This window comes from Denticeps clupeoides, chromosome 20 (assembly GCF_900700375.1).
Source record: "Denticeps clupeoides chromosome 20, fDenClu1.1, whole genome shotgun sequence".
Classification (NCBI taxonomy): Eukaryota; Metazoa; Chordata; class Actinopteri; order Clupeiformes; family Denticipitidae; genus Denticeps; species Denticeps clupeoides.
In genome coordinates, this window is record NC_041726.1 from 6,991,058 (window position 1) to 7,003,761 (window position 12,704).

Consider the following 12,704-nt stretch of genomic DNA (forward strand, 5'->3'; position numbering starts at 1 on the left):
GGACCCGAGCCCGGTGCCTTAATTGGTGTTTTTATAGTGGATGTCAATGATGCTCCTCCTTTGTTTGAGCTGTTAAAGGCCAGACTTGGAATGATGCTTCAAGGCAGGTCTCTTTTAAAAGGCTATTAATGAGCAACACGCCTCTTGCAACATGCAAATGTGCAAAGCAAGGTGGAACAAGACTGCAGTTTGACACTTTGTTGGCATAATTTATCATTATAGCTGTCCATAATTACCAATACAATGTACACGTATGTTGCTTGCATTTATGAAAGCAGTGTTGGGAAGATTACTTTGGAAATGTTATTTGTTACAAATGTTATTGTAGTGTAACTATTTCAATTACTTTATGAAAGTAATGTAATTAATAACATTTAATTACTTTTAGAATACTTTTGTAAAATATGGATTAATATTCTTAACTGTTAACCATTTTGAAACATTTTCCTCCAGTATACCACCTTCTTTGCAGTGTTATAATCACTGCTACAATCAATCGCTCCTTCATCTTGTTTTCAGAGCCCACTTTAATGCATTGTTCCTATTGGTCGCGCAACAATGCGTCAAAACATGCAAAAGGTCAAATATATTTAATATTGAGTGTTTTACTTTCTATTTCTCACATCTTTTTACTTTGTAATGGCAGACACTGATTGCATCATGATGTGTAGTGATGGCTTTTGGGGGCTGGGGGGATATGGTGTGGGGACAGTCCAGTGACTGGACTGTCAAGTTTTGTATACCATTTTTTAAATATTATTATATTACTGTTACTAAAATTGTAATCATATAATTGAATATATAATTCAATTATACATTTTCCTCCAGAAAATGTAACCAATTTACAATTACAATTACAACACAGTATCAAAGCATTGTAAAAATATTTTTTCAGATAATAGGACAATAGTTTGAAATTGTGCCAGAAAAAAATATATTTTCATGTAATTCATATATTTTCATATATAAATCAAAACAGGTTGCTCTGATGCATTTTTAATGCAACATGTTTTTTTTTAGCTGGCTTAAAGTAGGAAAGTGGGGGAAAATTTTAATTAAGTCCTGTTTTCATTTTCAATTCCTCCACTCTAATTAATATGATGTAAGTGGGAAATGAGCATAGCTGATTAAATATTTTAACAAAGATGTGTACACAGGGCATTCTTCTCAGCCGACAATTATCGCAAGTGATTGACCTTAGATTATAGACTATATAAGTGTAGCCCAGCACAATCAAACAATTACAAAGACAGAAAATGAGATTTGAGACTTCCTCAGATTTTATTATATAGTGTTATTAAAGCATTCTTTTTTTATTTTTGGATTCAGTGTTCATTAAACTGCTGAGATGGATGAAACCCTGTCTGCTTTAATTAATCAATTACAGACTGTGAAATTTAAATCTATTTCATATCCAGGGACTTCTGTCTCCTTGTTCGGGTAAATCTGAGTGTGTGAACATAGCAATTACCAGGACATTCCGAAGCCACTGGATCTCAGATATTAATGAGGACTCAAGGGAATCAGAAAGAGGTGGGAAGGGGGGCTGGGTGGCTCTCACTCAGCTTTTAAAGCCTCCTTATCAAGGTCCCCATTCACAGCAGTTGAAGGTGTCACAAAGCCAACACCTTGGCTGTCACCACGGCAATGAACAGTCTCCGTCAGCTATTCATCACTTCTGACCACTGTCTCAGTCACCTTTTAGAATCCTGCAGTAAAGGAACCCATATTTGTTGTTGTACTATAACAAATAATAATAAATACAGTGAAGTGATTGTCACTTGTGATACACAGCAGCACAGCACACGGTGCACACAGTGAAATTTGTCCTCTGCATTTAACCCATCACCCTTGATGAGCAGTGGGCAGCCACGACAGGTGCCCAGGGAGCAGTGTGTGGGGACCAAGATTCGAACCTTCGGCAACCTTCTTATTACAGGGCCGCTTTCTTAACCGCTAGGCCACTCCTGCCCCAAATTAAGGACAGTCTGATATAGTTTTATGGTGGTGACACTCATTAAATCTGTCACATGAGCATGTTAAAGGCTAGTGGCTCCATGTCCTTCTGTGAAATAAAGCAGTTATACACAATCTTGCTCTTTTAATAACTCCTGTCCTTTCCAGCCAAGACTGGCAGTCAGTTAATTCCCATGTGTAATTGTTTCCACATGCAAATATAAGAATTTAAGCTATTTAAATAAAATACCTATCCAAGGAATCCATCAGATTTTGCCCAGAAATGCATTGCCGGTCCATGAAGGATCAACTCGTTGGAAAAACTACATTTACAATTTTCAATAAAAAAGAAAAGGGGGTTGCCACGGTGGCCTAGCATTCCGAACCGTCAAGGCGCCACTAAGGACCCCTTGATCAAGGCACCACCCACACATGCTGCTTTCATGGCTGCCCACTGTACATGTTACAGTTGAATGCAGAGGACACATTTTGTTGTGTGCACTGTGTACTGTGCTGTGTATCACTATGACAAAAACAATAATTTTCATTTATTTCACAATCGGGGCCTGAATTTTGAACCCTTAAAATATTTTCTTGACCTATTCCATTGTATACATATGGTTGTACTACAGAGACTACAGAGATACAGGTAAGAGCAGGTACCTATCTACTGATGGGAATAATACAATTTATTTTCAAAGTCACCTCCCTTCCTGTGTTCCCTTCCATCTAGTCATTGAGAATCTGACGACTGCACTGTCGGATCCTGCCTTTTCTATTCAATTAACCTTCGCAGCAGCTCCACAGTCAGCTTGAATTTAGCCACCTCCTCGTTTGCTGTGAAACGTTGCAGTGTGCAGAATCGGACAGAATTGGATCGAGGAGACGTCAGTTGCAGTTCGTCACCAGGCAGAGAGAAGCTCTCCTCCCTCAGATCTGCTTTCCTCAGTGGATTACTATGCATGTTGGAGGGGAAAAAAGGAGGTGGGAGATTTCACCACCACGGGGTGGGGGTGGTATCATTTCAGTGTTTGTTTACCCATATTCCTTCATGTCTGCCAATTTGCAATTCAAATTGCACACTTCCTGGAAGTCAGGGACGTCATTCTTGGAAAGGATCATTTCCCTCCGCATTTGCACAATCAAACGCCATTAGCTGTCATTCCAGCGTTCATGTTCCTGAAGATGTGCTGGGCATCTGCGCCCAAGGAAATGATTGATGTCAAATGAGCAGAGTAATGATTTTTGCTGACATGGAAGACTTCCATCTGGATGTTGATCCATATCCATCCTCACGAGCAGCAACCCCCCCCCCCCCCGCCAGTCTCAGTTTCTCCATTGTTCTCACAAGCTCCCCCCTCCCCCCCACTGAGGTCTTATTGATCCCTATTGTCTGATGCTGATGAGAATAGATTTGTTTTGTCCCCTGGGGTCCAGGCGTGACATCTGACTTGGTGGTTTCCCTCTGTGGGGCTATGATCCAGCTCTGCTGTGGCAGGGTGGGGTCCTGGGATCGATGCAAGTCTTGTCCTAATTGTGGACATCAGGTTCAACAAATGGGGGTCTTTCTGGAAACCCTACATACATCAATCCTGGTAATCCCATTCTGGGGCTTCACCAGAAATGTTTGAGTCTTATCAAATAATATGACATTGAAAACCCCCACCCCAAACTCAAAATTATGAAAACCAAACACTGCCAGAGCAAGGGCTGCAGAATCACCCTACATACAGTCATCGCTCCGGACCCCGTCGGTTCTTCTAAAGGCTTGCATATATATCATCACATTACAGCCTCTGAACTTCCGGTGAACCTGGATTCCACACATCCGCCGTGCTGGGGGTGCATTTCATCGGAAACAAAGAATGTATCATTGGGGGAAATTAGCCCGCGCCAGATTCTGTTAAAGTGCATGAGTGCACGGCGTGTTCGCGTTGAAAAGACATTTGACTGGAAGGAGGAAACATGCCATATTTTTTTTTCTCTGCTCGCCAGAGAATCCGGAGCGACAGTGACGAGGAACGGCGTTTAATCGGGTTGACGTGTCTCCTTGGCGGATTGGTGGCACAGTGGGAATATGATGGTGCAATACACCGCCTCTGTTCAGACAACAGCGTAGCCCCAATTGTATTAACGTTGACATCATTTGAAACAGCACTAGACGCCTGAGTTTTCGTTCTGCTTAGTTACGCCTCGGGGGCGCGTTAATTGTTGCAATAGATACGTCTTGGAGTGTCAGGCTGCACCAGAGAATAGGATATAATGATGAGCCATGCTGAATATATTCATGACCGTGTTTTTTTTAGAGGAAAATCTGACAGGTTGCACTCATTGCCTCATACCGTAGGTCCCGAGTGCACAGTTTCAAAATTGACTTATTAACAAGTAGCTTTTGGCATAACGTGATTAGCCACGGACATATTTTCTGATGTAAGACTGAATGAAGACTGTCGCAGGTGAAGGAGTGAATGTTTGACATTAACATGCTGCGTTGTGTGTCCAACCCCCCCCCCCCCCCCCCCCCCCCCCCCCCCCCCCCCCCCCCCCCGCAGGGAAGTATGTGGACAGGCAGCAGTGCCGCGATGCCATCCTGCCCATGCCTGTATTGTGTGAGGTGCCCTGTCCCAAAGACTGCGTCCTCAGCCCCTGGACATCCTGGTCCCTGTGCTCCCACACTTGCTCGGGGAAGAACACCGAAGGCAGGCAGACGAGGGCTCGTTCCATCCTGGCCTACAATGCAGGCGAAGGTAATTCTTGTTACGGCTGTGCAGACCAGGCAAAGTTTATGACAATAATGTGATATGACATGACTTGTAACATATTCCTCCACAGCCACTGCTCAGGTAGTAGCGTGGGTAACAGTGATGCAGGGTAAGCACTGGTGTATTAGTAGTATCTTGTGGAGTAGTGGTTTTCTTAGACCTTGATAGGATTGCCTGTATTCATAATACCTTGGTGTGATGTCACCCACAGTCTATAAACTCTAAAATACTGTCTCCTGTTTCCAAAGGTCTCTCTCAGGTTCCGAAGGTTCCAGCTCTCTTTGGTATCAACACACTCCTGCCACTACCTGTAGATTGTGTACATTAGTGAAAATTAGGAAACATATGATTATGTAGACCAGACCCTTACTTTTTAACTTCAGCTATTTCGTCCTGTTATATAGGGTTTCCACACATCCTGTAAAGTATGTAATCGTCCCATACATGATAGTAAATTGTGTATTTCCCACCCTGTCCTGTATTTGTGAGTAGTTATGAATGGCAGCATCAACTGAAAACTACATTTGTATGTCTATAGATTGAAAAGTAATTAATCAATTAAGCATAAATCATAACTTTCTTGAGACCATGGTTTAGGTTATGATTCACCATCACACCTATTATGCTAGGTATTCTTGATTTTTCTGCATGAAGTGTGGCAACCTTAGAAAGTAATATAATAACAGCACGGCAAACGTGATGAGCATCTATAAGTGATGCAAACCTGCGGAAATGAGTGTCTGATTTGTAATGGCGCAAAATGCAGATGTCAAGTGCTTCCGGGTCAAAAGCTCACCCTCACCTTTCAAACTGTCACTCAAGTGTTCCTCCGGGGATTAAGACTGCCAGCGCTAAATATAAAAGATTTTTATATCCCTTTCTCATGTGCAACCAGGCAAATGCTTCTGCTGGTCCACCAACCAAGGGAATGGCTAATAGCGGGGTGGTAGTAGCCTAGTGGGTAACAATAGGCCTATGAACCGGAAGAAACCCCACTTGCTACCATTGCGTCCCTGAGCAAGACACTTAACCCTAAGTTGCTCCAGGGGGGGACTGTCCCTGTAACTACTGATTGTAAGTCATTCTGGATAAGGGCGTCTGATAAATGCTTTAAATGTAAATGTAATATAGCTACTGATTTAGCACAGCTGTCTGTTTGTGCGAACAGAGCAGGCCCGTAGCCTGGTGGAAATTGTGAGACGTGTCTCCCTGCATGATAGTAATGCATCACCGAACAACATCCAGAATGGATGACAAGCGTCTGCTCATGGCAGGTATGGGGCACGGTCCTGCAGAGTTGTGTTGACACAACTTCTACCCGGCCATCTGTTTTGCTTGTTCCAAGTGTCAGCAAGGGTACTTGCTAGCCTAGCACTCGGGAGGGGGACGCTTTGAAGTCCATGGGAAGGATTTAATGGGAAACGGGGAAACATCGGCCTGCTTTTAACACCAGGCAGGCGATACAAGACCATTCTGTAATCACCGCGAATTGGGAGAGAGAGGCAGGAAGGCACAAAGGATTAGCGCTTGCGCTGCTAGCTGGTCAGTTAATGGCATGTGGCTGAGCGCTAATCCACCCTCTAAACAGTGCTGTGTGACTGTGGCTTTTTATATCCCTTTCTCATGTCGCTTGCCTGACCTGCATTCGAATAATGGGATGTACTTTACCAGCTGAACCATATTTTTTATCCTGTATTGAATCCATCAGTTGTAGCATCTGCAGCACCAGCACTTCGAGCCTGCTCCAAGTGTCCAATGATCAACAGGATAAAGATCAATAACGTCTTTATAAATGCCCTACTCAAGGACATTATCCCACAGCGCTACAAAGGAGAAGTCAATTACCCGTTCTTTCACTTGCTCTGGAAAGAGTGCTCCACCTTAACGTGGGGTTCACCTTTTTTTTTTGTCCCAGTTTAAACATTGATTTGTACATTTCCATGCCCCTTGCCTGGGGTAATGACTTACCTCTCTGTGGGGTGTACGGTTTCCCTGGAAAATCACGGTTGCTAATGACGGCCAACCTCAGTTTGGGGTTGTGCTTGGCCCACCTGAGCCCTGCGCCATTACTATGCACTCCACTCGCCACGTCAATGAGCCTGGCTCCTTGGTGTTGCCATCAAGCAACATGGTGGTACCCTGAAGGCCCATTTGGTACCCCCAAGACCAGATGGGGTGATTACTAGCTGGGGTGTAAGACTGGACAAGCAACATGAGATCATAGGTCAAAGTTGATGCTGTCCTCTGCAAAATCCTTATAATCAATGGAGACTTTGTCCCTGAAAACCTTACACCAAAAAAGTGTGTTCCTGGAGACCCGCCTGACAATGTTTTCGTTCCAACATTCAGCAATTGTCAGGGGGACTTCGGTAACAGGATTGGGAACCCCTGTGTAAGTCTGTCTTCGAATGACATGAATGAATGTAGCTTCTCTACCCTCAGGTGGTGCTCCGTGCCCCAACATCAGTGCTCTACAGGAGGTGCGAAGCTGCAACGACCACCCCTGCACCGTGTACCACTGGCAGACCGGCCCGTGGGGACAGTGCATCGAGGACACGTCAGTGCCCTCCTCTAACACCTCCGTCAGCCGCGGCGGGGCTGGGGTTGGTGGAACCGAACCCTCCTGCTCTGTGGGCATGCAGACGAGAAAGGTCATCTGCGTTCGAGTCAATGTGGGCCAGGTGCCTCCAAAAAAGTAAGGCTTGTTTCTTTTCCTTTCGGTAATAAAATGACCGTAACTGTGCTGAAAAGAATGTGCACTCCATCTGTCCCCGACTCCCAGCAACTGTGAATATTTATGAGTGAATGCTGAGGCAGTTGATGTACAGGTATTTGGCCGTCCAATGGCCCTGTTTTCTCTGTGCCATGGCCCGATGTCTCCGACACATCAGACGCTCGGTCATTTCCTTTGTTTTTTTGCCCTTAACAAAGGAAAAGGTCCTTTTGTCTCCGGAACAGGACTGTGTCTAGTTGTCTGATATGAGCCAATTGGCCATTTTTTGAGCATCTGGGTATCCCCTCGAGGCGGCTCACAAGGGAGAAAGAATTCATGAATTATCTAGTTATTTATTCAGCTTAATAGCGGTATTATTCTGTCAGTAATGCGGCAACGGAGGGCGGGCACGCACAAAGCCCCTTGCTGGGTATGGAAATTAGCCGCAGTTTATTCTTGGGGGTTATTTTGGGCACCCAGCGCAGCCTCCACACTGGGAACTCCCAAACGCGTCTGCACATGAAGCACAGTCAGGGGCTCCAGCCTGTCCCAAGGCAACCAGAGCCTGTCCCAGAGCAACCACTTGAGCTAACGGTGTTAACTTCAGCAGCACAGAAAAGGGCAGCTGAGAGCCGAGACTGCCTCATAGCAATCTGCAGACATTATGCAGATTGAACAACGCTATTACATTGATAATATTGTGTCTATTTTGATACAGTATAAGTTCGCCTTTGCTATAAATTCCCAATAGTTCCACATACCATTTCAATTTACACAATCAGTTTGTTAGAATTTCTATATTTCTTTGCTTCTTGCAATTGAAACACAATAATAATCAAATTAACAAAACATAAAAATTCACAATTAACAAGTCAAAGGTTCTTGCCCGTGTGTTCCTAATTCTAGGATTCATCGTGTTAAATGCAATAACCTTACCTAATACCTTCGCATTTAAAAGAAGTGCCTGCAAGATCCTTGAAATGTTTGTCTTTGAAAGAGACCCCCTAGGAGAATGTTTTAAGTGGAAGAGAGTCAAAACTTATAGTGATTCATAGCTAATAGCATCTACAACCCCGCTGTGTCCTACATCAGAGTGGGACACCCACTAGGGGAAGAGACCTAAGGTAGACTCAATAGAGGATGGAACGATTATATCATTGCCTGTGGAATGGAACCCCAAAAATAGTTCCGATAATTTTGTGGAGGAATGGATCCACCGGATGTTGCCGGTGGCATTAGGCAGCAAAACCCATACGGACACATGTACCCAGCACATAAAAGATATTGACAGGGAAGTCCTGAATGTTCTCACCGCTGCTCCATGCCCATAGGTGTCCAGAGAGCCTGCGTCCGGAGACAGTGCGGCCGTGTCTTCTGCCATGCAAGAGAGACTGCACCGCCACCCCCTACAGCGACTGGACCCCCTGCCCCACCAGCTGCCCAGCAGGTACTGCCTCTCGGCTGAAACCGATCCGTCTCCCCTGCGGCGCGTCAGGAAGCGGCATGGCCTCGGATTTCACTTGCGCGCCTTATCGCTCGGCCTTCTGCATGAAATCCTGAATTATTTCGCCAGGAACGTGAGGAATAAGCGCTGTTGCCAGGCAACATTTTCTATATAAAGCACTAGAACAAATGCGCTAATAAGCGAAAGTGGGAGCCAATTCTGGAACAATTTCGCACAGGGAAACAAGCTGCTTTTGAGCTGTGAGCTCTTGTTAACACGGATGTTAGAATTACTGTCAATCCCCGAAGTGATTTCGGCATGAAATACTGACACGGCGCCGCTCAGAGAAGCATCGGTTGAAGAGATCTTTTCAAATGTCTGCCATGGCAGTTTTGCCTTTTATGTTACTTTTTTTCACACTTAAACTTGACCCAACATTTTTTTTCTCCACAAATTTCAAAGCCGTGAACTTGTAGAGCATTACGACGGCCCATAATCCCGATGCCTTTCCAACTTCACGGTATAAAAGACCTCCTCTTCATCCCCTCTTCCCACTGGAGGACCTCAGTAAGGCTTAAAAAAAAAAAATAAACGGGGATTTAATTTCGACACGGTGCTCCCTCTCGCGAGGGATGAAGCTGTTCCTGCCTCGAGCTCCGGACCGGATCCAGACTGCGGCAACATTAATCAAAAATCCGCCTTTCCACGCTCGACGCTACGGGCGCTTCCTCTTAAACAAGCATTCGAGCGATTCCCATCATTGACTCGGCAGTTTGCCTTGATTGTACATGGTAATGTGATTTCTGATCGGACCCACATGTGTGTTCCTGGGAAGCCATTATTGATCTTCAGGGTAATTAATGAAACCTTAGATATGTTCTGTATCCTTCCCTGCACTCTTAACAACTCACTTAATCAATTTTATCACCACACACACACACACACACACACACACACACATATATATATATATATACGCGGTTTTAGCATATTAGATTTTTTTTCCCTTTTTTTCCCTCCAGGTGGCAACAACAAAAGGAAACAGTCGAGGAAACGCATCATCATCCAGTTCCCGGCTAACGGCGGTCAGGACTGTCCTGAGGTGCTTTCTCAGGAGCGGGACTGCGATGCGCCATCTGTTTGCCCGGGTTACAGGTGACATAGCATGTGGCACGCGGTGACATGCCAGCTTTTATATAAAGCAACCATCAATATTCATTTCATAACCAATTATTGGGCTTTATTGCTGTGTCATTTATTCTTTAGTTTACTGTCAATTGACAGTACATTACTTTAATTATGTAAATGATTATGAATTGTAATAGTTTCTTGAGACTTGTGATGTGAAACTGCCAAAGTTTTATCTTGGCGGTTATAGATGTCATTCACATTATGTATTTATTAATTATTTAAAAGTTTCTTCAGCAATGTGACCCTCATTGGAGAATGAGATCCCGGCGTGTCACATCCCGTAATGTGTTTGTCTGCGTGTGGGTCTGTGCTGCAGATGGAAGACACACAAATGGCGGCGCTGTCAGCTGGTGCCCTGGTCGGTGAGGCAGGACAGCCCCGGGGCTCAGGAAAACTGCGGACCTGGCCTACAGGCCCGAGGTACCGTGGAGGTCTATAGCTGCAGATTAGACAGTCAGATCTCCATCGCCGATTTCTGAAAAATATGTTGATGTCGCTGAAAGAATTGCAAAAGGGCCATTTACATTCCAAGAGTTACGCAGATGGGATTTGGCAGGTTTATTTCCGAACTAGCCGCCATGTTTTTTCTAATAGAAGGTGACATGCAAGCATTTCTGAGAGGCGAAACACCTTTCCAGACTTTAAGCAAGTCATGTTCAGCATCTTTCGTGATTTTCCATTCCAACTTGAAGGTCAATTTTAAGGTTAATGAAAACATAAAAATTTCTTTATACTTTGCAAAATTCGTCTGGAGTTTTTTTAGACATCGATTGTGCCTGGGCAGTCAGGAATAATGCGGCAAATAATCTCTCTCACTGTCGAAAATGCGTGGGAGTGAAGATTTGATCGGCGCAGCCCGTCCGACTCTTTGCCAGCGCGGGGAAAGTCGGCATCAAAGCGCTACCTCGGGCTCTTTGCATGCAACATTAATCTCCCCCCTAAATGCTGCCGGGTCCACAGGATGTGGAAGGTTAAGGGGCGTCTGCAGAAGTTGGTGCAAAAAACTCGCCTCGCAGCTCCTGCGGGTGCCGATAAGCTTCGGAGGAGTTCAAACACTCGGACGTGCCTCCTCGGAGCACAGAGAGTCTTCCGGAGGAAATAAAATGGCAGACAGCCGTCGGAACAGCGGGATAAAAGGGGAGGTAGATGGCAAGGGCCGGGTGAATGAGAAGGTATAAATGGATTGAAGGAGAGCGAGGAAGTGCTTGAGTACCTTGCGTTAGGAACCTAGACCTGCATCAGGCTTTTGAAGACAACGGCCATTAACGGCTTGAGATCAGTTTTAAGAAAGCGTTTACCCTCAGACGTGTCATTAGGCACCATTACCTGTAATAGTATCAGTGCGGTGCTCAGACGCTCAGAGCAGGAGACAATCTAATATCGAGCCTCTCTGCTCTTCGCCGCCAACGTCTGTCCGTATCCCCCTTCTTTTTCGTCGGGACGGGAAGTCGATAGGAATTACGCACAGTCCACTTCTCGCCAACTTTAAAGACACTGTGATGGTGAGATCATCCTAATTACCAGACATTTTACCCCCGGAGGGGCTAAGACTTTGTGAACAATTCTTAACATATTTAATGAGTAAACGGTTAGTTAATTTAGAGTTCATTTTTAAAAGATGTTCCAAAAAAACAAACATATACACTTTCATTATAAGTATATAACACAAGTTGTGTTTCTTTAAGAGAGAGAGGTAGGCAGTGTCACGTCCGCGAGCTGACGGGGGAATGAAGCAAGAGACGGGACATTCTGGGAAACAATGATTTATTAAACACAAATAAAATGGCACGAGGGCCAAAAACAGGGGAAACAAAAAGGGGAAAAACACGAACTAAGCCGCAGGCGTGTGCCGATTACCAGAACAACTAAACACAACTAAAGTTGCACGGTCCACAGAAAAATGTCGCAGCCCCGTATGGGTGCTCAGACGCACCTTATAACCGCCCTGCTGTCGTGCAAATTGGTGCCAGGTGAGTCTCCAGCTGCACCTAATCGTGACAGGCAGAAGTATAAGTTCATTTTGCCACTCCCCCTTTCATTTAATATACACTAACATTAAGCAACAAAAAAAAATTGTTTTTCATTTTACAAAAAACAAACAAAACCGAACAAAAACTTAACTATTTTGCTTCTTTTTATTTATTCTGATAGTTACTTGGCTGTGGTTATGGGCCAGGAGAGGTTATTAAATTTTTTTTTCTTTGTATAATTATGTGGTTTAACTGGTTTCTCTGGTTCCTTCAGCTGTTTCATGTCGGAAGTTGGACGGCGGGCAGGCCGACATCGCAGCCTGCCTGAAGTTTGCCAGTCCGATGCCACCCCTCACCCAGCCGTGCCAGCTTCCATGCCAGGACGATTGCCAGCTCACCAGCTGGTCCAAGTTTTCGTCCTGTGCGGCCAACTGCGTGGGAGTTCGTACCAGGAAGAGGTTACTCGTGGGTGAGTATCATGTTCGGCAGGGTTTTTATGTCCAGATGTGCAACCCTTAATATCTTATTGGGTGTATTTAATACAAATGTCTTGGTGGTGCAGCAAAAACAGCCAGGGATTTTTTGTCTGTTTTTTTTTTGGGTTGCGCCTCAGTCCATTCAATTCTTTTAAAGACCTCAAAAAAAAACAAAAAAAAAAACACAAATGT

General features: G+C 44.7%; 1 protein-coding gene across 2 annotated transcripts in view; it reads left to right on the forward strand.

Annotated features, from left to right (window-relative positions):
• Positions 1 to 12,704, forward strand: part of thsd7aa (thrombospondin, type I, domain containing 7Aa) — a 94,559-nt gene that overhangs the window by 60,461 nt on the left and 21,394 nt on the right. For both annotated transcript variants that reach the window (XR_003743335.1, XM_028964150.1), the window contains exons 7-12: positions 4,509 to 4,703; positions 7,161 to 7,413; positions 8,763 to 8,878; positions 9,898 to 10,030; positions 10,383 to 10,486; positions 12,311 to 12,505. Coding sequence is in view for 1 of the 2 variants with exons in the window: in XM_028964150.1 (XP_028819983.1) it covers positions 4,509 to 4,703; positions 7,161 to 7,413; positions 8,763 to 8,878; positions 9,898 to 10,030; positions 10,383 to 10,486; positions 12,311 to 12,505 (996 nt within the window). In the remaining variant the exon portion in view is untranslated. The remainder of the gene's footprint in view (positions 1 to 4,508; positions 4,704 to 7,160; positions 7,414 to 8,762; positions 8,879 to 9,897; positions 10,031 to 10,382; positions 10,487 to 12,310; positions 12,506 to 12,704) is intronic.